Here is a 24,525-nt window from a genome sequence, read left to right on the forward strand (position 1 = left end):
ACTCGCGAACGACGACGCGAAAACGGTTTGATCAAAAATCGAATGGTGCACGGAAAACCAGGCCGGCAGCGACCGCGTTTTCGTCGAACCGACTAACCAACGACGCGGAAATTATCGCGGTTTCCCGTTCGTGAGTATTGTAATGTGTAACATTTTCCATCAGTCTGAGTGAGCGAGAATCGAACGCGCGGGGCAGTCGGACGTGGTGAAAAACGTGGTCGATTTAATAACAAGGCTGGTCAAATTAATGTTTTTCTTTTAACTCAGTTTTTAACTTAACTTAAACTTTTTAACTCATTAATACCCATCCTAGTATAATAATTATAGATTTATTTTTAGAGTAACGATAGCAATACTTGCTTGTATTTGTTTTAAGCTGACTAAATTCACTCAAAATCAAAATTTAGTACAAGGATTTATCAAACTCACGCATAATATGCGTTACTTTTAAATGGTATCAAAAATACAATTGAATAATATATTGTAATTCAATTTTCGTTATTTTTTTTATATCAATACAGTAAAACTGATATTTTTATTTTTTATTTTTTTTGAATATATTTATTCTGTTTACAATAAAAGCAATAAATAATAAGGATCACATAGAAAAATATACAAAAAAAAAACTGATAATATAAAATATAAAATTACTAACATTTCATTATGTAACATTTATATGTAGGTAATACTATTGTTATTCCATTATTATTATTTTTATTATGACATTTTATTGTTAAAGGTTGATTTTATAATAACACTGATTACAGTAGACTACCCTTTAAAATACTAAAAAAATTACTATCTTCAGTATATGGTACACTTGCCAGTTTCCCCCAATCTCCCAACAAATAATGGGTCGGTAAAAAAGTATTTTCCCGGGCTGGTCCAAAATTCCAATCCGTCCCTGCACATACCTGAACATATAGGCAATTCTATATTATATTAGAATGCACTAATGCAGTAACAACAGTATGCAAAAAAGCTCCCTATTCTGCACTGGGACGCATTTAGTAGGGGATGCAATGTACCAACCAGGTGACAAAGTATGGAAAGGGACTAGGGGGACTTAGTCCCCCAACAGCCAAATTTGCCATCACACCCCATCATGATTATAACGAAAAATAAAAAAATGTTATTACTTAAAATAAGATATTTCATTATAATGTTTAAAATTGTAAAGGTTACCTATAATAAATCTCGTTTTCAAAATTGATCTGACATTTTTTTATTCTGTCGTATATATTGACAGTTATTTTTTTTTCGATTTAGTATTTAGTTTATCTTATCGTTTCTAAGAATCTTCAAAAAACTTGCTTACCTCTCCTTCCCCAAACCTATCACCGTCATGCTGGAAGCACTATTATTATTTATTAGTTTATTACCATATAGCCACCTGCATAGCGTATATTGCTCGCCAAATTTGATCGATGATCGACGTCGAACCAATTCCGAATGGCAATTATGGCAATAATGGCAATATTGCACTTAAAAAATGTTTGTCCCCCCCCCCCCCCCCCCAATTGAAATTCCCAAATTGCTCCTATGGAGACCCTCTTCCGGTCCTGGTAATAGTGCAGCATCCACGACCGCCTGGGAGTATTTTAGTATTTTAAGTTAAACTAATGAATGTTGTATTTTCAGTACCTATTTAAATTATAATTCTGGTTCTAGGATCTGATTATTATTTAACACGGACGAATTTCTCGAACTCGATTGATATCCCCATCACTCAATAACATGTTATTTATAACTTATTAATACTAGATATCTACAGCAATATTTTATTCGACCATTAAAAGTAATTAGTGATAACTGATAAGTGATAACCTTAAAATAATAACATATTATAGAAACATGAATTATATATTATACGAGGGTCATGGCGATAGTCATATAACCTCTGATAAAATTTTGAAAACATACCTACTGACAACTACATATTAGTATTTCAGAAATGGTAAACAATAATTAGTAAGTACTTACTCAATTAGTTAATTCCATAGGAGTAGATTAAGGGTGGAGGCTTAAGCCGCCTTAATAAGAGGCTTAGCCCCTAAAATATTTCCTAATGTAATTCCTCGTAAGTATAATAAATTATGTTAAAAATATCAATTGATATTTATAGTTTCCCCCCGAGATTTTTAACCATATTTACGACTATGGTTAATGAGCTTTAGAAATTGAACAAAAATTAATATGTCAATATGAAATTATAGATATTTGAACACTCATGATTTTATTTCAAAAATTACGGACATCATAACGATATGCGCACAGCACAGCTGCTACTTTGACACAATATAATATATTGTATATATAGGTGATGGATCGCCCAAACCACTCAAACTCATATTATGCTGCAGCAAGTCGTAGATCAACGGTCACCGCAGCGACCGCAAACATAACCCGTTTGTTAAATATCCACCATATTATATTGTCTATAGGTACCATAATATATAACGCAGGCATCGAAAGAATTCTGTAAACACACAAATAGGTATATTTCTAGCTTTCTAGGTGTACGCCGGACGTCAGCTATCCTTTTAATTTTGGATTCTAACCGATATACCGAAGCTAAATATATTATATAATGACTTGAAGCAATATTAGTGATAGGTATTTGAACGATTGAACGACGCTCAACTTTTTCGGATAGAAGGAATATATACAAAAATGTCATCGTAGAGTAGGATTCTCGTATAGGTAGGTACATCAGGAATCTAGTACCTTATTCGAGTCTATGATAGTACCTGTATTTATATAATATATAATATGTATATTATGATTATCCTAATCGTTGAACCAGTTATTTTTCGATTTTTTCAACTTACCTATCAATATAAAATGTAAAAAGGGCTTAGCCCATGAAAATATTATATAAAATAAAATAAATATTTATATGAAAGTCTCTAAACATGTATGTTATGATTTATGACTTGGATCATCCGATCATCGTATGATCTACATGGAAGTACTAGAATGAGATTATTTAGGTATAGAGAAATTAATGATTTGGTACACATAAAATGCACACCTAACGAAACTAATCGAATGAAACTTTATCATCGCCATTACATGGTATCATACATTTTGCAGTATATTTATATTATTTTAAATGTTTATGTATAAAGTATATAGCCGCGTCATGGGGCCATACAAATAATAAATGTATTTATGTTTGTGTTTTTGATCAGAACCAAAGATTGTTATCTTGTATTTTTAATAATTTTGGCAGAATTGTTATTTTTTTCGAACAGAATTAATAATTTAATCAGAATTATTATTGTTTTCTAACATCTTCACAAAATTGTACTCAAGATTATGGCGGTCTATCTAATCACACATATAGCACTTAAGTACAATATTTAAAAAATAACGATATAATAGAATAAAAACAACAAATTACAAAGGTCAACTAATCAACGAAAAAAGAATTTTTTTTTAAATGTATACGCATATTCATGATATACATCTTTAATGTCTGCCGTCTGCCGATTAAACAATAAAATCTCAAAAACCTTTTAATTGAAAAAAATGTTCAGCTAAAATATAAAGTAACACTTTACAAATATTATGCTTGAGTCACTAGATCATATAAATAAATAAAATATTATACGCATAGTCTGGCCGACGAAATTCATCGATTGTATAAGAATAATCAATATTATACTCCTAAGTTCCTAACAAACACCTTTATCGCAGTCAAATGTTTGTAGGGTTCAAAGTGTTAATTTATATTTAATATTATTTACATCCCAACACTATACACACAATAAATTGGACTTTGACAGACCGATAATGGCTAAAATGTACAACGAAGTCATAATCATATTTATCTAGACTCTTATACTGGTAATAATAACTATAAAATACGCATATATATTTCATGTGATTCCATTTAAATTGTATTTGCAGTGGTGAATAGCGTGGAGTCATACATACTATTATAAACCATACGCGCTGTTAAAAAATGTGTATTACCTATTATTTATTTTAAATTCAAGAAACTATTACGATTTTGAATTTATACCTAGGTAGGTACAACAATGAATGTAGAAATCGTCACTATACTGATTTTAGATATTCTCGTAATCGGCGGACTAGCAGCGGGTGATGTTATTGAATACAAATCACATACAGGTATATATTTAAATCAAATAACTAAATTTAAATATTCACAACCCGTTAAAAATTATTTGTTGAAGTGAATAGTATGAAAATTATTACAAAAGAAGGTAAGTATTATTATTTATGTAAACTATGGGTCTTATTAAGCGTATATAGATATTTTAAGTCTTAACCAGACCATTGGCACCCCCTTTAGATGTATTATATATTTATATTTATCTCAATAATACATAACTTAAATACTTTTTTTTTACGAGTAATATAAGATCTGTATCATTAATATAATAAGAATATAAAGAATATAGGCTAAAAGTTCAATTGGCAGGTAACATTATTGTGACGAAAAGAGTCACCCAATGATGACACATCCTATAGTTACTTAACTATTATATTTAACTATTTTTGTTTTATATTTTATTGTTTTTTTTATACGACAAACCACGACACCACTTGAGCTTTAGGCATCTTGGGGGATTACCAGGTATGGTAGTGGAGGCCAAATTTTTGATAAGTGGATTCGAATGAGTACTTATAGCTGGTTGTGGAATCCTTTATAGAAACATTTAGATTCATCACTTACTTAACCAGTTAGGTTCAGTTAAGTCCTACTTAAATATATTTAAGTAAACCAGTTTTCCATATGGACAACACCTTTTTCTTTATTGGAAATCACAATTTTGCAGATTTGTAAAGGTGGTAAGGGAATGATTAATGATTGTTGATGGAAATTATCGCTTTGTCATCAGCATAGTCAGCTACTGATGTATTAAGAGTAGTTGGTTGGTCTGAAGCATAAATGTTGCACAGAATAAGGGATAATATGCCGCCTTGTGTAACACCGGCGTTTATAACTGCTATGTCGGAGAGAGCAGAACCGTAGCGAATTAGCAAATGACGTTCTGTGAGATACGATTTTATAACTAGATAATAAGGAGGTGGAAGGAATCTTTTAAGCTTATATAGGTGGCCATCATGCCCAACTCAATCAACAGCTTGAGAGATGTCTAAAAACACACACGTACAATATACATTTTGTTCCAGCAAATAGGAAATAGCGTCTACTAATCTGTGCGCTTGATGTATAGTCGAATGAGAATCATGAAACCCGAATTGGGTATCAGACAGTATGTTATTTTCAATAATAATGGGTAGAATTAAGAATTAACCTTTCTAATATTTTAGCAAAGAATGGTAAGACACTTATTGGACGATGGGATGAGAGTAGATCAGGAGTTTTATTTGGTTTAGGGACTAATATTATAGTTGAAAATTTTCAAAGTAGTGGAAAATACGAAAGTCTAAGAATTGAATTGTATACAGAGTGATCCATTTAACGTAAGACACTTATTACACGAAAAGTAGATGGTTAAACAGTAAAGTGTCTTGCGTTAAATGGATCACCCTGTATGTGTGAGATAGCTATACTCTGTTCCAAAAGAGAACGGTCACTCCGGCCGATATGTACGATGGCTCTTTTTGGGAGATTTCTGGCTACCTACTTCAGCAGTTATAAGATCGAAACCATGTGATTAATTCAGAGAGCATTTTTGAATGGTATATTCTATACCGTTTGGTAACTAATACTAAAAAAATACATAGATATTATAAAAATTCAACAACCCATAAGAATTTTTACAAAGATAAAACATATAGTATATACCTAGTATATATATACTATTGTATATTGATATAATTAAACGTATTAATTAGTTTTTTATAAACATTTTATTGATTTTTATAGAAGCATACAAACCTCTACAATTCGACTTGAATTTGATTTTTTAAAGAACCTATCTAATAAATATTTACCTAAATTAATACATTACTGCAGTTCCCAGTGTTGCCTTCAATTTGGTTTTACATTCAATTACTTATTGCCGTTACATAAATTATATTCAGTGTTTTACTTTTGAAATTTTTCTCAGATAACTATGACATCACAACAATTTATAAAACAACGTTGGAATATAATGATGGAGAAAAAATCAATCGTAAATATTTAATTACAAACGGAATTTGAACAGTTTAAAATTGAACTTATTCTTTTCAGGATATCCTTTCAATATTTCTTTGTGTCCCGGATGCTATGATGCAAAAATTCATTTGAGAACTAATGCTATTGGTATGCCAATTGAATTTAATGGATCAATTCTGAGTTCCGATAAGAAAAGTTTAGAATTCGTAGCGGACAGCAAGTATTCAAAAAACATTTTCACGCAAAACCAAATTGAATACGAAATTGGAGAATGGACCATCTCGAGTTTATCTATGTCTGGTACGTAAAATACCTGTTGAATTATATGTTTAAATTTTGAACAATTTATGGAAATACTATAGTAGGTATTAGGTGATATAATTTTATTTAAATTATATAATTATATATTATATGATATAATAGAGAAACAATGACGTCATATAAACTTATAACAAATGTCCTTGAATATCTTTTCAAAAACGTTTAGTCAGTATTTGTTTATATATTTTTGAATTCATTTAACGTTTTTGAATTTTGACATATACTCAAACCTATTGTTACAGATCCAGTTGCATTTCTGAACATATATCCCTCCTATGAATTACTATTGTGGAAAGCTAACAACAAAGCAGAATCATTCAAAATCAAATGGAAACAAAGAAATTCAATTAAAATGTGTATATCTGTATCATATTTACTAGGAGATGAGTCGAAGTGTACGTTTTCAATGGACTTAACTGATGAAGATAAGCTTGACAAACAAATCATATATTCTAGTAATATTAAAGAATCGGTAATTAGTATTGTATATGTATATATAAATATATAATACGACCTATATATAGGTAATATATTCTATTAAAATACACCAAGTTTCTTTTTATACAGTTTAATATAGAATAACAAAAACATTATATTTTAATTGTACGTATTCCATTACACGCCTATATGGCTATATTATGGACATATAGGTATTCCTTAGGTTTGGAGAATTTTTATTTATCAATCCAATTTTACGGAAATCATGAAAAAAAAATACTTACCACCTATAATATATTATATACTTAGTGAAAAACTAATTTTCAAAAAAAAAATCCACAGGATAAAACGCATCATTTTTTATTTTATAGTTCATATTCAATATTTTTTGCAGAAAATACTAAAAACGGTATTGTTCAAAAGCAACAACTGGTTATATGAAAACAAAACATATAGTTTAAATTTTAAACTCGAAAAGAAATCATCAGAATTAAAAATGTACAATGAGAAATATAAAGGAGGATATTATTATCAAAATGAATATATTTATAAAACAGTATATATCGACGGCTGTAAGATTGGAATCAAACGAATAGCTCAATGCACAGATGATTATGGTAATTAAAAATCGTAGTTAATACTTTAACTTGGGTAATACAGTAACACACAACATTTTTATTTTTTTTTCAAACTTGAATCAAATTATAATTATATTTATATATTTATAAACGTTCTATGACAAACATTTAGACTTAAAATGTAAAAAGTCTATTGTATTTCAGAACTTAGAAGATAAATTATTAGCTAGTTAAAAGAATAACACTGTTCCTGTTATCTACACATTATGTTATTATATCAATAAACACTGTCTATTTTTTTTTTTATATATATATAATATGATATGATGTCATGATGATATTAATCAAATTATGTTAAACAGAAAACGAAGAAATATTGACGATAACTGCAAAAGAATTACAAAAGACACCATCTGCATCAGCTTCGTTAAACATCAATGTTTATCCATTTGGTAATAAATTATGCATATAAAAATCCATTTTGAATATTCTATCTATAATTTTGTTATGAATATTTGTTGGGAACAGAAAATTGTTACCAAAAACTAAATACTGATGAACTCAATAAACGAGACACTAGGTCGAAATGCATTTCAATTTTAAACGAATCTTGAAAGCTGTTAACTCTATAATGAGATGAGAGCGTTGTATTTGAATTTTTTTGAACGATCTCAAATCTCAATGTCTATTAAATTCATAATAAATATTACAATACGTCAGTTTTTTAGTTAAATGCATACGTTAGCAATTTTCATTGGTACACAAAAATTAATACTGATTTGATTTTAGACTGGTAGCTCTCCAAGTTCATAGATAAAGACAATGCTGGTAGATAACCTATAAGTATAGGTAAGGGTATGTTGTATGCTAAAAATTGTAATTTAAGCCTTTGTTGGAGGCTTGAAGCTGATATATTTATAAGCTGTAGTGTTCTAGAGGCATATAGTTTATACTTAGTGATGTATATTCAAATCAATGTTAGGTTTTTAATGAATCTGGCATTATTCATCCTTCATCAATAAGACAAAATGTATGTATAAAAGGGTGATCAAAAATACTCAAATCTCACCTATAAGGCATTAAATTCATAACCGTTAAAAAATAAAACTTATACCAAATAAATACAAGGGGTGTATATAAGGCGCTACGTGAAAACATTTTATTTTATCCGTGATCGAATCACATATTATTATAGAATTACACAGTATACACTATACAGCGTATGTTAAATATAATAATATAATATGTCGGAAATTTTAGCCAATTCGCTGCAGATAAGACAACCTGTATTGCCGACTTCGGAGTGCCTTAACGGAGGATTTGCAGATAAAAACGGCTGTACGTGTCCTCCTGGTTTCAAAGGCAATAAATGTGAACACGGTGAATAATTTGAAAAATTCATTAAAATTGTCATAAATTTGAAATCGAAAGTGCTTGATGTTTAAATAAATAAATACAAATAGTACGACGTCATAACATTATATATTATATTAATCAGGATGCGGACCGAACGCGTTTGGCGCTGACTGCACCGGAATATGTTCGATTCATAAAACGCACTGTCGGCAGATGATGTTTTGTACCTACAGTTTTGGGTGCAAGTGTCCGGCGGGATATAGAGGATACGATTGCACCACAGGTATAGTAAGCGCACTGTACATAATTAATTATGGTCACTTAAATACAAGGTTATCTGAGTCCAGATTCACGTGCATAATATAACATCTAACATCATATTATATTATATATATTTTCAGAGTTTTAAGGTATTTCATTTTCGGTTTAAACTGCAATTTTTAGGCAAATTTAAGTGTTCAGAAATAAAATACTTAAAGGAAATACACAATAAACACATATTTCCAAGCTAGTCTACAAATTATAATATTTTTTATATGTAGGTATATGGATTGACATTTTACCGATTTATTCTAGACTTTTGATGTACATTAAAAATTTAATTTTTATTATTTATTGCAAGAGATCTATTAATAAAATATAAACTGTATTAATGTGATTACACATTTACGCGCCTTGATCAATGAATCTTTTAAGAGCAGAATGTGAGAATGGTACGTACGGCGTAAATTGCGAGCAAAAATGTTCAGAGAGATGTAGTTCGACATCGTGTGACGTTTACACCGGTGTTTGCAACAAAGGATGTACGACAAGTTACATTGCACCGGGCTGTGAAGAAAGTAAAGCTAAATTATTAAACCTCCATAAAGTAACATCTGTGTCACAGAAAAAATTAATATAGTATAATTCGTTTTGCGTTTAGAGTATCCGTGGCTCAAATCACCGCCACAACTAGAATCGTCGGATTTTAGGTCACTAAAATTGAAAATTGATTTTAATTCGGAAAACATACTAGGCAGTAACAATGTTAACTCTGTCTATTACCAAATCATATTTAAGGTAAATATAATGTACCAATACATTGTATATACATTATACATATATTAAGAACATACAATAACAAACATAAAAAATTACAGATAATATATTATTATAGTCTAATTAAAACCTAATAACAATTTACCCACTAAAACTCTAAAGTTTATTAAAATTCACTATCAATAACAATATGACTAATTTAAAAATAATACGCATTTTGATGTTCCTAAAAATCAGCACAACTACCTAAAAAAAACTTAGGATAAGCCCGATAAGACTTTTGACATGCAATTATAGTAGTTTTTTGAATAACAAATCAACAAATATTTTACTATCTTCACTTACAAAAATTTAAGAAAAATACGCATATCTGAATTTTTCATATATTTATCTATTTGGAACTCCTCTCATTTTGGTATATTTCTTATATATATTTAAGGACGCTTCAAACGAATCGAAGTTTCAATACTTGGAACTAAAAGAACTCAGACAACAAAAGTCCGTAATAGAAGTCATAGACGATCTCAAACCGGGAATATCATACACTTTCGGCGTGATCCTAGTATCAGAAGACGGAAATTACAACATAGATGATATCAAAACAGTCAATTACTCGACCAAGTGCCTAAGTATACACAATAATCACTAACTAATATAATATATTAGAACATTAGTACTACAATATAAATTATTTTTTGTATAATAAAGTGCCAAGAAACATAAACTATGATGTCAACTTATTGAGTGGTACAGACTACATCAATGTTACTTGGAACAAGGTAAACAACTAAAATAAAATTGCATAAATAATGTTCCTACATGTCCCTTACTGTAATTTAATTTTTTTTTTTTTTTTTTTTTTTTTTTTTTTTTTTTTTTTTAGTTTGAAACAATATATTTATATATGTTATTAATTATTATGTTATTATTTCTTGTATAGATTAACGATAAAAACGAAGTGGACTGTAAAATAACTGAGTACTTATTGAAACTTATGTTTAATAACACTGCAGCGACACAGCAACAAAGTTATTCAGAAGAAGTAAAATCTAATAATAATCATGGATATGTATTTGAAAATCTACTATTTGGTGAAAAATACGCAGTTCAAGTAACGGCAATATCAGCTACGGCTCAGCTGGCTATACCATCAAATATATCATGTATTTACACCAAACCTTATGGTATATGCATAATTTATACCAATACCTAGATCCATTTACCGTAAAAAACATTAATTTTCAAACTCATTTTGCAGGATTTGTTAAAATAAAAAACATAAAAGCCAAACTAAATCAGAGTTCATCACTGATAATAACGTGGGATGTTGACGAAAAATACGTAAATACGGCGTTTACTTATGTAGTTAAATACAAGGTATGATGATCATATTACATTTTTAAATTACTTAATAGCAAAAAGGCAGGCAGGCAATAATAGTTTAGATAACAATACGACACCGTTTTAAAATAATATGTTATAAACCGTGTCTAGGTCAATAAACATTTTAGTTGTTCAAACGAAGTAATTACAAACAACTGGACATCGCTGTTAGTTTACAATCAGACAAGACGCGAAATTTGGGATCTGACACCAAACACACAGTATGTTATTAAAGTTGACCCAGAAATTAAAGGATATACTTACAACGACTATGCAAATGTTGTTTTTGTAAAAACACCTATCTCTAGTTAGTAGTTTTCATGAATTTCAATATTAAACATATTCAAAATATTTTATAATATCTTAATTGGTTGATAATATTATTATAGCTCCAAAATTAACACCTGTAAACGACAAAGATAGTTCGTACATCACCAATCAAAGCGCATACTTCAAATGGACAATAAACAAGGCCGATTGTTCAAAACTAAATGGTTTCTTTCGAGGATACCAGATCATACTTAAAGTTAGTATAATGTATCTATAAAATATACATCAATTTAACTTTTTGTTATTATTTTTTTGTATAAACAGCGTACACTGAAATAACTACACAACACAATATCAAATAATGTTTTAGACTTTTGTGTAATTTTAAAAATAAATGATACCGTATTGTACACAGGATATAGTAGATGGCACGCAAGTAGAAAACTCTGTTAAACAAAACACGGTGTACTACGACGGATTAAAACCCGACACTAAATACGAACTGCAACTATACGTACTGACGAATTATGGATACAACTCGGAACAAGGATTGTTGATACCGTTCAAAACCAAAACTAAATGTAATAAGGATCTTTCTATTGCTATAAAATATCTTGCTACAAAATACTTTTACTCCAATTTCCCTTCCCTCAATTCCATTAACACGCCACAGGATGTACGATGTACCTACATATTATATACCTACTATACGTAACATCGTAACGATATATACCTATTACATATATTATAATTTATAAGTCATTTTTATTACATTTCAGTTTTAGTACCGGTGGACGAATTAATAGTTTACAAGAAAAACTTGAAGAACAAATCGATTGGTATCCGATGGAGTTTCCCTGACGAAAACATCATCAACGGTTTTATTGTTAGCGTAATCGATGAGGATATGAATAGTATAAAGGAAATTACCATAGAACCCAAAAGATGCGTTGCTTGGCCAAAATTATACTGCACTACTTTTGAGAACTTAATACTGAACCACCAATACACCATAAAAGTATAATACTATTCAACGAATGTCGAGGTTTTAGTAAACTATATTATACAAATTTCTAATATTGTGTTCGTTATTTAGATTAAAGCCAAGTCGATAGACTATCCTACAGGTGGTTTGGCGGCATCAGTCGTCAGCATTTTCAACGACGGGTGTAAGTATACAATATACTTTTTTATAGATCTCAAAAAAATAAAATAAAACAATATGTTCAACAACAAATCTAAACAGTTGCAGATAAACCGGAAAATCTCAGGACAACATTCGTAGGCTTCACGCATATTTCACTGGAATGGGACATTCCATTCATATTCAACGGTGTGCTGAAATCGTTCATAGTGAACACCGAAGAGATTTCGTCTAAAGACATAGATAAATGCTGTGATAGCAAGCCCGATATTGAGATTCCGATAACAGAAGAACTCCCAACTTATAACTGCACGGTAATTATGAGATAAAACTTTTTATATAGATTTACGATCGATCGCGGAACGAATAATATAGGTACCTACGTAAGCAAGTATATTATATAAGTATTACAATTCTAACAACCATCGTCGCAAACGTATTTATAAAATTATAAACCGTTTATTTATAGTATGACACATTTCAGATAAACCACTTGAAGCCCGGTTCCACTTATTCGATCAGTGTATTATCGAAAACTTCGTTATATGGTCAAACTAATAGGATACACGTGACGACTCTATCCACTCCTGCGGAGGCTGACAACATTGAAAACCATCCGGTAATGACACCTGAAACGCAGATATCAGTCAAATCTGAAGAAAGGAGTCCCGTGGAAGAAGATTAACGTAGAATATCATTGCACTCTTAGATCAACGTAGAATATGATTGCACTTTAATAGATTCACGAGCAAGTTATATAATACACATAGTACATAAGTATTTTTCATTATTATGTATACGCACATCCGCAGTTATATATTTATTATTTAAGTTTAGGTAAATTTTTATTATCATTATTTTATATTCATTGAAGTTTATTATAATTCACACGAAAACCAAAGTGGAAAAAAACAGGTAATGTTACCAATTCCATACTTATAAAATATGTAATTAATTTTTTTTTCAATAGATATATATTTTCAAACAATATTTAGATCATATAAACTATAACCATAATAGCTTAATGGTTGATTCCATTATTTCAGATACAAACCTGAAATAAATTAATAATTAACATTTAAGTCACATGTACACATTTATAATATATAGATACTTAAATACATTATAGTCATGAACGGACGATTGATATACAATTTATGTATTGATACTCGTTTAAATGCTAAAAACTAAGGACTGGGACAGATTCCAAAATTCTAATAAGTAAGACTATTGTAAATCAGAAATTCAAATATTTTACTTTTAACTCATAATTGTAATATTCTAGTTTTTTAGAGACACATATATATTATATTATATGTATCTATAAAGATTTCGAAATAACTGGATATGTAATGACGGATGAATAATAATTATCACATTTTTAACATTTCAATTACTAGGCTATATTATAATTTATTTCCTTGAAACAACCAAAAATGTATGATTGTAATTTGACCTATTAAAGCCGATTATAAGCATTTACTCACGTAAGATGAAGCCAAATAATAAGTTATCAGGTACCAAATGCATTCATTACATAATATAGTTAAAACAATGAATTACACATTATAATAGAGCTAATCAGATTAAGCCGGTATAGAATTCTATTAATGAAATCGAGATGACTTTAAAATAGTGTGTGGTTACTGGTTATACCATAGCACGATTAAGTTTAAAAAATTCAACAAAGCCATAAATAATTACTGCAATACCGAGTAATTTATTTTAGATAATTATAATTTATTATTTTAAGATAAAAAATTATTATAGAAAATATCCATTCCCAAAATTATGAACAGAGTATCTGAAATCTGAATACGCTATGAACTCATGAACGAACTATATTTAATATTCACTATAAGATATGTATCAGAAGTTGAGAAACTTTTATTAAAGAATTATTATTATACATTTTAGATTCTGAGCGGAGCGAGGAAGCTATTGGTTTTACAATGGTTTTTTTTTTTTTTTTTATCCTGTATACAAAATTTCTACCAGAAGGGGTGATTCGAGTTCAACATATAGTACCTTATCTTTTAGCAAATTTGTTCAAGATGGTACTTTAGAGAGGTAATTTTTTCAATAGTTATTAAATGTCACGGGAAAAACCATCAAAAAATTACGAAAAAACGCTAAAAATGGGACTTTAAATTTTTAACGCTTTGTTTATCACCATAGAAACAAATAAAAAATTATAATACTAATTCAACTTAAATGATAAAATAAATAATAACAATATAAAATATCCAGACTGACAAACCGTCTCCGCTCAGAATCGTTTTTCTTATACAATGATATTATATCATTGAATTCAAGTCTAATACAATCTATTATACAATGACTCACTTGAAATCTATTGTACAGCAGAGCGACATCCACTTACCTGCTTTTTATATTTTGTATTATTATCAAATAGTCAAATTAAATTATGAACAATAACACCATCAGAAAAAATAGGAAACTGTAATAAATTGCTGAATGATGTTATTACAACACATGGGTACACACATTAAATTAGGATCTTATTAATGATGAAGTTACATGACCGAAAAACTATATTGATGTTTATTTATTACGAATTTCAATTCTTAAGAAAATTATGTTTTTAAGCTTTAAAATGTTATTAAATACAGTCGAAATGTTATTTAATGTTATTTTCTGTATGATTTCTTCAACGAACATGTCTTTTTATTATACTGTTAGCACTCGTGCAATATGTGCTCTATATAATATATATATATATGTATACGTGTACGATGTTCAACAATTTACCTAATTTAAAAGTTAGACTACAATACGAAAAATGTGAGAAGTCTTTTTTTCTATACATAATAGTATGAGTAAGACAGAGATAACAGATGTTAGCCACTTTAACTCAAAATCTGGATATTATCCCGCAAAGACGCTATAATTAATATTTATTTGACTAGACGTCATTTTTGACGGTATTACCTACTTTATAGCTACATTAGTTTACAATCCATATTATATGTATCAATATATTACGTATTATGTTTTAAAATCAACGATAATAATTATTATTAAGCTATAGCAAATAGCAATATATATAATATACTCGTGAATCAATGTTATATTGTATAATTTCAAATATATATATAGTTAAAAGAAAATCAGCAATTCAATTTGGAAAATATAAACTGCTGTTTCCTGTTAGTACATATATATATATAATATTATAAATTATAATATAATATATCGATTTGAAATTATAAGTAAATATTCTCTATTTAAAGTGTTGTTAGAACTATCGATATTTTAGAGACAATTAATACAATAATATATAATTAACTAGTTTTTCTTAATTTTTTTTTTGTATTAAAATTACGTTGCGGTATATTTACGATGAAGCTTTAAATTTCAAAATATGATCTAATTTTGGTGATTTATGAATATTATCTTCGTTTTTTTTAATTTTTAATTTATTCTCCACGAACCACCTATAAGGGTTAATCACTTTTTTGACGAGCATATTTAATAAGACTGAAATCTAAATAAGTATTTGTTGAACCAGCTAAACTGCTAAGCTCCATAACAAATATTATTATCTTGAAATTTAGTTTATTTATTAATTTTTCACCAATATACGAAATTTAATGAAATTTACGATGCTGGTTTAACAATAATGATGCTCAACAATAATATTAGTCAAGACGCATGTATGATACACACAAAGATGAACCACATACATTTTGGCAAGCGGCAAGCGCATATATATTTTATACACGAAAATCCATACTATGTTTTAATTTTTTCCTATTGTCTGCTGACGTCGAGTTTAAAATTGTTCAGAACAAAACAACGACTGAAAATGTTGGTTATTATAATATAAAATAAGAATTTGCGTGCACAGTGGTTAAAAGTAAAAACATCTTCATCAAGCCGTTGGGTTGAGAATTTTAAATTAAAAAAAAAAAGTCCATAGCTATATAATAAATTGCAACTTGAAATTCGACTTAATTTCAAGACAACTGATGCAGCAGTTATGGTAAAAGTATTATTATACTCATTACTATATTGAGTTACGACGATAAGCAATTATACTTTTGTATAATAACCACGTAATCTCATCGTTCCTCCTTACGGTTTTACGATGCGTATACTATTACTACTACAGTGAAACCGCGGACACCTCCAAATAACGAACGTTTTTTTGAAACAAACTACAAAGTCTCTACAAACTGAACCCTCTGAATAGCGGACAAAATTTCAATGACAGAGAGTGTTATCTGTATTTAGAGATTTCATTGCAGTATATAGTATTACCACTGAACTGTCCATCGTACAGTTCACGAAAAGCGCATAATTCAATTATATTTTTATAAAAAAAAAACTTGGTACCTACCGATATAATGAAATATTCAAATAGTTATTATTATTATTATTAGGGTTTTGTTCTAATAATATTAATCACAACTAGATTTGCCCGGGAAAAATTCAAAATATGAATTTTGCCCAAGTACCGTGGGCTGCTGCAATTCACGTTTTGCCCGATTTCTACTTTTGCCCGTACACAATATAATACATTATAATGTACAGTAATTAAACCGGTCGCAAACATTTTGATTAACGATTTCGATTTTAAATATAAAACACAGCTATTAAATACGTAAGTATCATTGCTAAAAGCAAAATATTTTATACATAATAATTAATTATAATACGCAGCACGAGTTTATTGACGATTCACTATGTTTTATAAGCGTAATTACTATAACAATTGGTTATAACTTATAAATTAGAATTTAGAATGACATATTAATGAGAGCTAAATAGTTTTTCTTTAAATTATTTTTAATAAGAGTATGGGTAAGATAAATAATTATTACTATTATGGAACGTTTTTAAATATCAAAATTATTGTAATCCGTAAATATATAACAATATATAGGTAGCAACAACAATCTACAACGCCCATATAAAATATCGTTGTCGATAGTAAATAAATCACTTCATGCCAAATAGATGACAATATAATTTTTTTACTAAGATAGTATAATACAACACAGTAAAAAGTTCGTTAACCAATATAAAACAAAGTCGAATTATCAAAGAGTAAAATTAATTTTGCTTATAATTCATGTGTATATTTCTATCATTGAATTTAAACTTAACACCATCTACCCATTACAGTCACCCGCTTGTAAGCTACTGTACAATAGAGCGACATCCACTTAACCGCTTCTTTTATTACTTATTTATTTACCTACCAAGTATTAAGTATTTATGATAATTTTTTGTACCTATAGTTATTTATAAATATTTTAAAATTGTATTTAAAAACAGTTAAAAGTCTCAGTTAAATTTTTTACTTCGTATAATGCACGTTTTGGTATAGCTGGTACTTCGCTAAATATTAGTGCATAAATTGTGATACTTCGTCGTGCAATCGTGCTATTTATAAGCTATAACTATTATAGCCTATTATAACTGTCTTTAGTAAGCTAAGTTCACCATTCTGAATTTATAATGACTATCTATTATAGTATTATTACGATCGTAATCCGCAAATTATAGGTACAATATAAGACGTCACACGGCCTCTAGTAATTAATAAACCATCGTTGTGAATGGCATCAAAAGTTCACACAAAATTTATGACATGTGAAAAAGTTTGACAATGTGCAGCATATATTTTTAAACCCCGGTCAAATCGAAAAGTAAATGATATTTCGTTAAAATTATGAAACACGTAGTTCCATACGTCATATACCACTATTAAATTGTTTTGATTATTTTTGTTTCACTAAAACAACGTAAATTGAATCAACTGCACAATATTCATCAAATGTTTTTGACTTTTATATAATTATTAAAATAAATTATTATTATGATATTATTTTGCTGTGTAGGACATAGTCGAAACTCAGAAACCACGCAAGTTAACTAACTTTACTGAACAAATAAAAACGGTAAATACGCCACCAAATACGGCGGATTAAAACACTACACCAAAATAGATATAGGTAGGTTCAGTAAAATCATGGACTGTTCATACGTTTAAAACCAAATCAAAATATAATAAGGATCATCATTACTGATGTTACAACAGCTATAGTTTATTATCATTAATTGATAAGCTTAATATTAGTGTACCCTTTAGACTCCAGTTACATTTAGTTGGTTAAGGACTAATGCAAAAATAATATTTCATTCCTATTTGGCTATTTACATATTGTCATAATTAAGGAATTTAAAGTAGAAAAACGACGAATGGCAACAACTACTTTGGTAACAATATTAACTTATACCAGAGGTCACAGATTCAATGAGAGGGGTGATTTATGTTTAAGTCATCTGAGAGTCACCTGAGTCATAATTATATAATATTATATATTATTTAGTAGGTTAGTATACATACTATGTGATATATTATAATCATATCATTTTTACGTTTCAGTTTATGCCCAGTAACACATACACGATCAGTTAACTCGTTACAACTCTACTGATTCCTGCGACCTGCAGAAATTTAATTCGGTCCACTTATAATTATATTAGCGAATACGTAGCGCCGACAACTGAAAAAAATCTGAAGACTCTACTTATTAACTACTACAATGTTATATTAATTCTTATCTGTCATACATTGAAAGACTAATTAGAGGTCATTAGCTTTTTTATATAAATATTTAAAGGTAAATAATATATTAATATACTTAATAAGTCGAAACGACACTTTTGTATTAGGTAGAATGTGATAGTTGTGTGTGTTAATCGTCACTAAGGTTTCGGTAAGTTTACTCTGTAAAGTAATCGTTTATTATTACATTATTATCTCATACATACCTAACAAATAATAACTTAATTATTGTAAGCAGTCGCGTATATTTAAATCGTTTTACATTTTAGATTGGTAGTGTAATATAATATAATATGTACATATTATTTTCAAACTTACCCAATTAAAATGTATGATTAATTAATCTCTAATTATTTCAATTCTCCGCAGATACATACCTGAAAAATAAATAAATAATTGTTAATATTTAACTATACAATAAGTATAATATGTACTCATTTAAAATACGCTCGAATAGATTACAGTTGAAAACGAAAAATAACGTGTTTTTTTTTTTACGAATAATTGATTTTTAAAATTGAATCTATACGCTAAATATTGGGTAAGACCTCGCAGAATCGTCTTATAATCTCAAAAAATATTACACATTTTAATTTTATACACGGAATTAATTATTACATTGTTTTACAGATAATACATATTATGTGAAACCGTCGGTCGAGCGCGTCTGTTACTGTAACCCAGGCGAAATCGAAAAGTAAAATTTTATTCCCCTTAAATTATAAAAAACACATAGGTACTCGAATAAACTATAATATTAGCAGCCTACGACCGGCACAGGGATCCAAAATAAGCCAACGACAGACGGACAAGTCGTAAAACCGTATATACGTACTCGCACATTTCGTTCCGTTCGGGTTATTTTCATAAATCTCAATACTTCCGGTTCGGAGCGGCGAAGAAGACGCGCTCGCTACAATTCCCTCGGCGGCATCGGTGGCGGTACGCCGCACGCCATATAATATAGGGCACGGGTTTCGGCGGAAGAGTAAATATTTACGTAAGTTTTTTTTTTTTACTTTTTTGGGGCGGGTGACGTAAAATATATATTTATTGCCACGGACAAGCTGCTACCCACGCGACGTAGACGCGTATTTTATTCCCGAGCGCGCAATGCATAAAATACGCGAGCCCGAAACGACCCGAGCGTCGTCGTCGTTTTTCTTTTTACGCGTTTCGTCGCGCCTCGGTCATGGAATAATAATAATAATAATATAAATATAAATATAGTGTTATACACACACACGCACGTACAGCCGTCCGTGTGCAATGCAAAATTTAACAATTATTATTATTATTATTATTATTATTATTATTATTATTATTATTATTTTACGTATACATTTTATTCGAAACCGAAAGTTTCCGCATTCCCCTTTGCCCCGCTCAAAGCCAGGCGTTTAGGTCTGCGGGCCGAGCGAAGCACATAAATTCAATTACGAGCGAATATAATATATATGTATACATAACGCTGACGTCTTCTTGTGCGCCAAACGCGAATTAATACGACGGAGGGGCGGCGGGTTTCAGAATGATTTAATAAACATTAAATAATAAAAAAAAAGGAAAAAGTTTAACCCCAGTGGGTTACATAATTAAGCGTATTTTATTATTATTTTTCTATACACTTAAACCCGATGTATATTTGATTATATAATGCTAATTTTCAAAGTCAATTTTATCTGTACACCAGAAAAGTTATGGTCCATGCTTGTCTATACTTTAAATTTTCATAACCAAAAACAATTTTTATTCAATGTTCGAAAGTACCATTATGTTGAGTACATTTTCTAGAAATCTATGAAAAGTAACAAAAGTTTGTTTACAGACATAATATATATAAGTTGAATACTTAAATATACCTATATTAGTCTCGATATTAAATACTTTAATTTATATCACACAGTATAATAGTTTTACAACCGTTATTTATTGCTACCTATAATATTATATGCTACTAGCTGAACCCGTGCACTTCGCTGCCCATTAAGTGTACCAACTATATGTGACTCAAACTTTGTTCAATTCGTTATTTAATATTCGGTGTATGGTTTCAAAATTAATCTTAACTTTTCCGTTGCCCGGAATAAAAATTCTGATTCACAGCAGTACATTATCAGGTAGGCAATCTATCTGCGGTAGATCGCGGACCCCGTGCTGTATGTACGTTAGTGTATGATTTAACTCTAAAGTATCAAAGTTATACCAAGTTTGACGTATTCTACCTATGGTGGATTTATATAATAAATTAATACAAAATCCTAACCTAACCTAAAATCAGATGAATAAACGCAAACGCATACAAAAAAATTCATTCAAATCGGTCAAACCATTTAGGAGGAGTTCAGTCACAACACACGTACAGTAGAATTATTGGGCTTAGCAACACATTCTGCGATTCATTTTTATATTAAATGAAATCAACAAACATGCCCGATTAACCAATAGCAACCAATATAATATAATGCACTGTTGTATTTTTGACATACAGATTTGAGATTTCCTACCTTTCCGGTGGATTTTCCTAAAATTTTATTTCGTAAAAACCTTCTCCTGGCAGTTACGAAAATCTTAAAAATAATTTGAGCCAAATCGGACTATCCGTTCTCTATTGATAAATAGTTAAACATTATTTTCTCCATTTTTATATATATAGATTATTTGGTATATCGTTTTTATTTGTTTAAACAATTATTACAAATTAAAAATATAAATGATAAATTAACTATTATACAACGTGTGTTCCAACTACCAATTAGTCGATTGTTTCTGTTGACCGATACAGCGATGCAATGAGTATATTAATTTTTGATCAACGGTGTGCGGTATGACAAAGCGTCCAAGTACATACATTTATAAAGTCAATGGCACATTAAGGGTGGAACAAAGGTCGCTTGATTGAAACACTTGAGTCACCAAGTTCATATTACGTCAAAATGATATTCTAATAATATGTTTGAACTAAAATCAATTAAATTTAACTATTATAATACTATAAATTAAGTAATAATGTATAATATTCATATTTTTACATTATAAATTATAATTAATGATACATTTCTATAGGTCTCGAGCGAGAATAAAAAGTGACTCTATACATTGAACTGTTTTCCAAATTAAATTGAAAAATATCAAAGCGCATATTATAATCGACCATGGAATGTGGAAGATTAATTAATACGCACGACAACCGATCGTTAGTCGTTACAATGGCATTTAAAATTCAAAAATTTAATTGTTGCGCAGTGAACTTGTCCAATTAGCTTTAAATCAGAAACACGGGAAAAAATCTTAAGCAACACACGTAGCATGACCGAAACATATTATTATAATATACCTATACCTACGAGTGACGTACCTACATTCTACATATGAAATATATACCATTGATTATAAATACTAGTATTACGTTATATGGTCGATCTATTGAATATCACATATTAGTTTAAAACACATTTATATACCGTTATTTTGTCTAATACTATTAAGTATACCTACTAATTTATTTATATTTATGCATTTTTGAAGTTTAAAACGATCACAAAATTGTTTTCAAAGGTATTACAAAACATATAACTACTTACTATGTATTTACTATTTATTTAATCCGTGTTCAATAATTTAATTGTAGTTCCTATTGATGGTTACGATGAAAAAAATCCCCGTTATTTTAACACGGAATTGATGGTGAAATTAAAATTTTAAACCTCAAACGGCCATAACAATCTATTACATATAATCAAGGGGCCGCATTACAAAAAAGTTTGAGAACAACAAACAACATACAACTATACTAACTTATACTCTATACAACAAAATACTATTTCGCAGCCATCTTCGATGCATAATATAGTCTGCACTCTAGCAGTTATATCGTTATTCGTCGCCATATGTAATTATTCAATTATTATATGCATATCGTCGACGCGATGTTTACTAACAATAATAACGACGGCAATAATAACAGGTTTCGCATCATCATCGATCCTCCTTGCGGTCCAGATTTTTCGGTATGCGTTTTATAACAACTCTTCCGCCATTTCGTCCCTGCAGCAACAATGGATATTATTCACGACGACGACGACGACGACGACAATCTTTCCTACGTCGGTCGGTCGGTCACGCGCACACGACTCGTCGATTAAACAATCAAATCTCGAAGATTTATATTCGCATGTAACGTATACGCCTTAGCCGCGATAACTCTCTCTTTGGTGGCGCGTATCGGTCTTCATTAACATATATTATAATATACCTACACTTTAACCATACATACGGTTACCGATCGTCGAGTCTATAGTCTATATATAGATAATATGTTATATTACCTATAAGTGCGCAGTACTCGTGTGCGGTGGTGGGGTGCCTTTTCCTCGGGTGATTTATGCGATTTCGTGCGTGATTTATTTGTGAGTATATATAGTATAATATAAATGCGGCGTTATTTTTCGTTATTCTCAATTTTTTTTCTTTGCTTCAGAAATCTTTGGCCGAGAGGCCGACGAGTAAACGCCGCGACCTTTATACCCGACGAGAACATAATGTTTTCATCGTTGCGTAACTCATATGGTACATATTACAATATAATATTTATTATATATAATTTATGTATGTTAGATGCAGTACAATACATTAGTTATTGGTCCGACACGTTTTTAGAAGAAATTGCACGATTTGACGATGTGTGCTGGCGATGGTGACTGGTGCGAGAGAAAAATCGAAATTTAAATGAGTTTAATAGTTTAATGCATATAATATTATATAGTATATTTTACAGTTTCCACGTAACATCAAGAAATTATTTTATCAAGTATAGTTATTAATATTATAGAAACTAAAAAAATAATTTTATAAATTACGAATCGATCAGAATAATTTTCTGGGTATGTCATTGAAAACTTACCCCCGAAAATAACAACTCTCCTCTACAAATCAGTATTAAAAACAGCTATATTATTATGTAGAGATATACACGGACGCATTCAAATTTGACGTATAGGAGTAAGAATCGTCATCACCATAAAAACCACAGCGTTTCTACAAAAAAAAAACGACTACTGTTCTATCTATACCACCGAAGTCACTACCATCTTTAGAGGCATTTCAATATATCTCAAACCTCTACGAACAGCATTGCGGCTAATCCTTAGCTACTCACTAAGAGCACTAACAAGCCTTCTAAAACGATTCAATAATCCAGAGAAATATCAGTCAAAATAGACGATTCAATAAAAGCACAAAATATAATATGGCTGTAGTAACATTCAATAGGTATCTATCAAAACAGCAGACA

General features: G+C 29.6%; 2 protein-coding genes across 2 annotated transcripts in view; one reads left to right on the forward strand and one right to left on the reverse strand.

The window, feature by feature from the left end:
- LOC100570947 overlaps positions 1-1,493 on the reverse strand; it is a 109,118-nt gene extending 107,625 nt beyond the window's left edge. Inside the window, exon 1 of the mRNA XM_016801557.2 lies at positions 1,383-1,493. Within this exon, the coding sequence (XP_016657046.1) occupies positions 1,383-1,385 (3 nt within the window). The 5' untranslated portion in view covers positions 1,386-1,493. The remainder of the gene's footprint in view (positions 1-1,382) is intronic.
- Positions 1,494-3,671: 2,178 nt separating this feature from the next.
- On the forward strand, positions 3,672-14,024 carry LOC100166399. The gene is made up of 21 exons (XM_001943358.5): positions 3,672-4,140; positions 6,054-6,119; positions 6,179-6,403; positions 6,667-6,896; positions 7,257-7,479; positions 7,803-7,892; positions 8,701-8,820; positions 8,939-9,079; positions 9,498-9,635; positions 9,719-9,855; positions 10,274-10,463; positions 10,543-10,613; positions 10,775-11,018; positions 11,093-11,211; positions 11,329-11,524; positions 11,607-11,743; positions 11,903-12,068; positions 12,267-12,505; positions 12,584-12,656; positions 12,734-12,945; positions 13,116-14,024. The coding sequence occupies exons 1-21, from the start codon at positions 4,047-4,049 to the stop codon at positions 13,314-13,316; spliced, it is 3,312 nt and encodes a 1,103-aa protein (XP_001943393.2). The 5' UTR covers positions 3,672-4,046; the 3' UTR covers positions 13,317-14,024.
- Positions 14,025-24,525: the final 10,501 nt, after the last annotated feature.

This window comes from Acyrthosiphon pisum, chromosome A2 (genome assembly GCF_005508785.2).
Source record: "Acyrthosiphon pisum isolate AL4f chromosome A2, pea_aphid_22Mar2018_4r6ur, whole genome shotgun sequence".
In the NCBI taxonomy this organism is placed as follows: Eukaryota; Metazoa; Arthropoda; class Insecta; order Hemiptera; family Aphididae; genus Acyrthosiphon; species Acyrthosiphon pisum.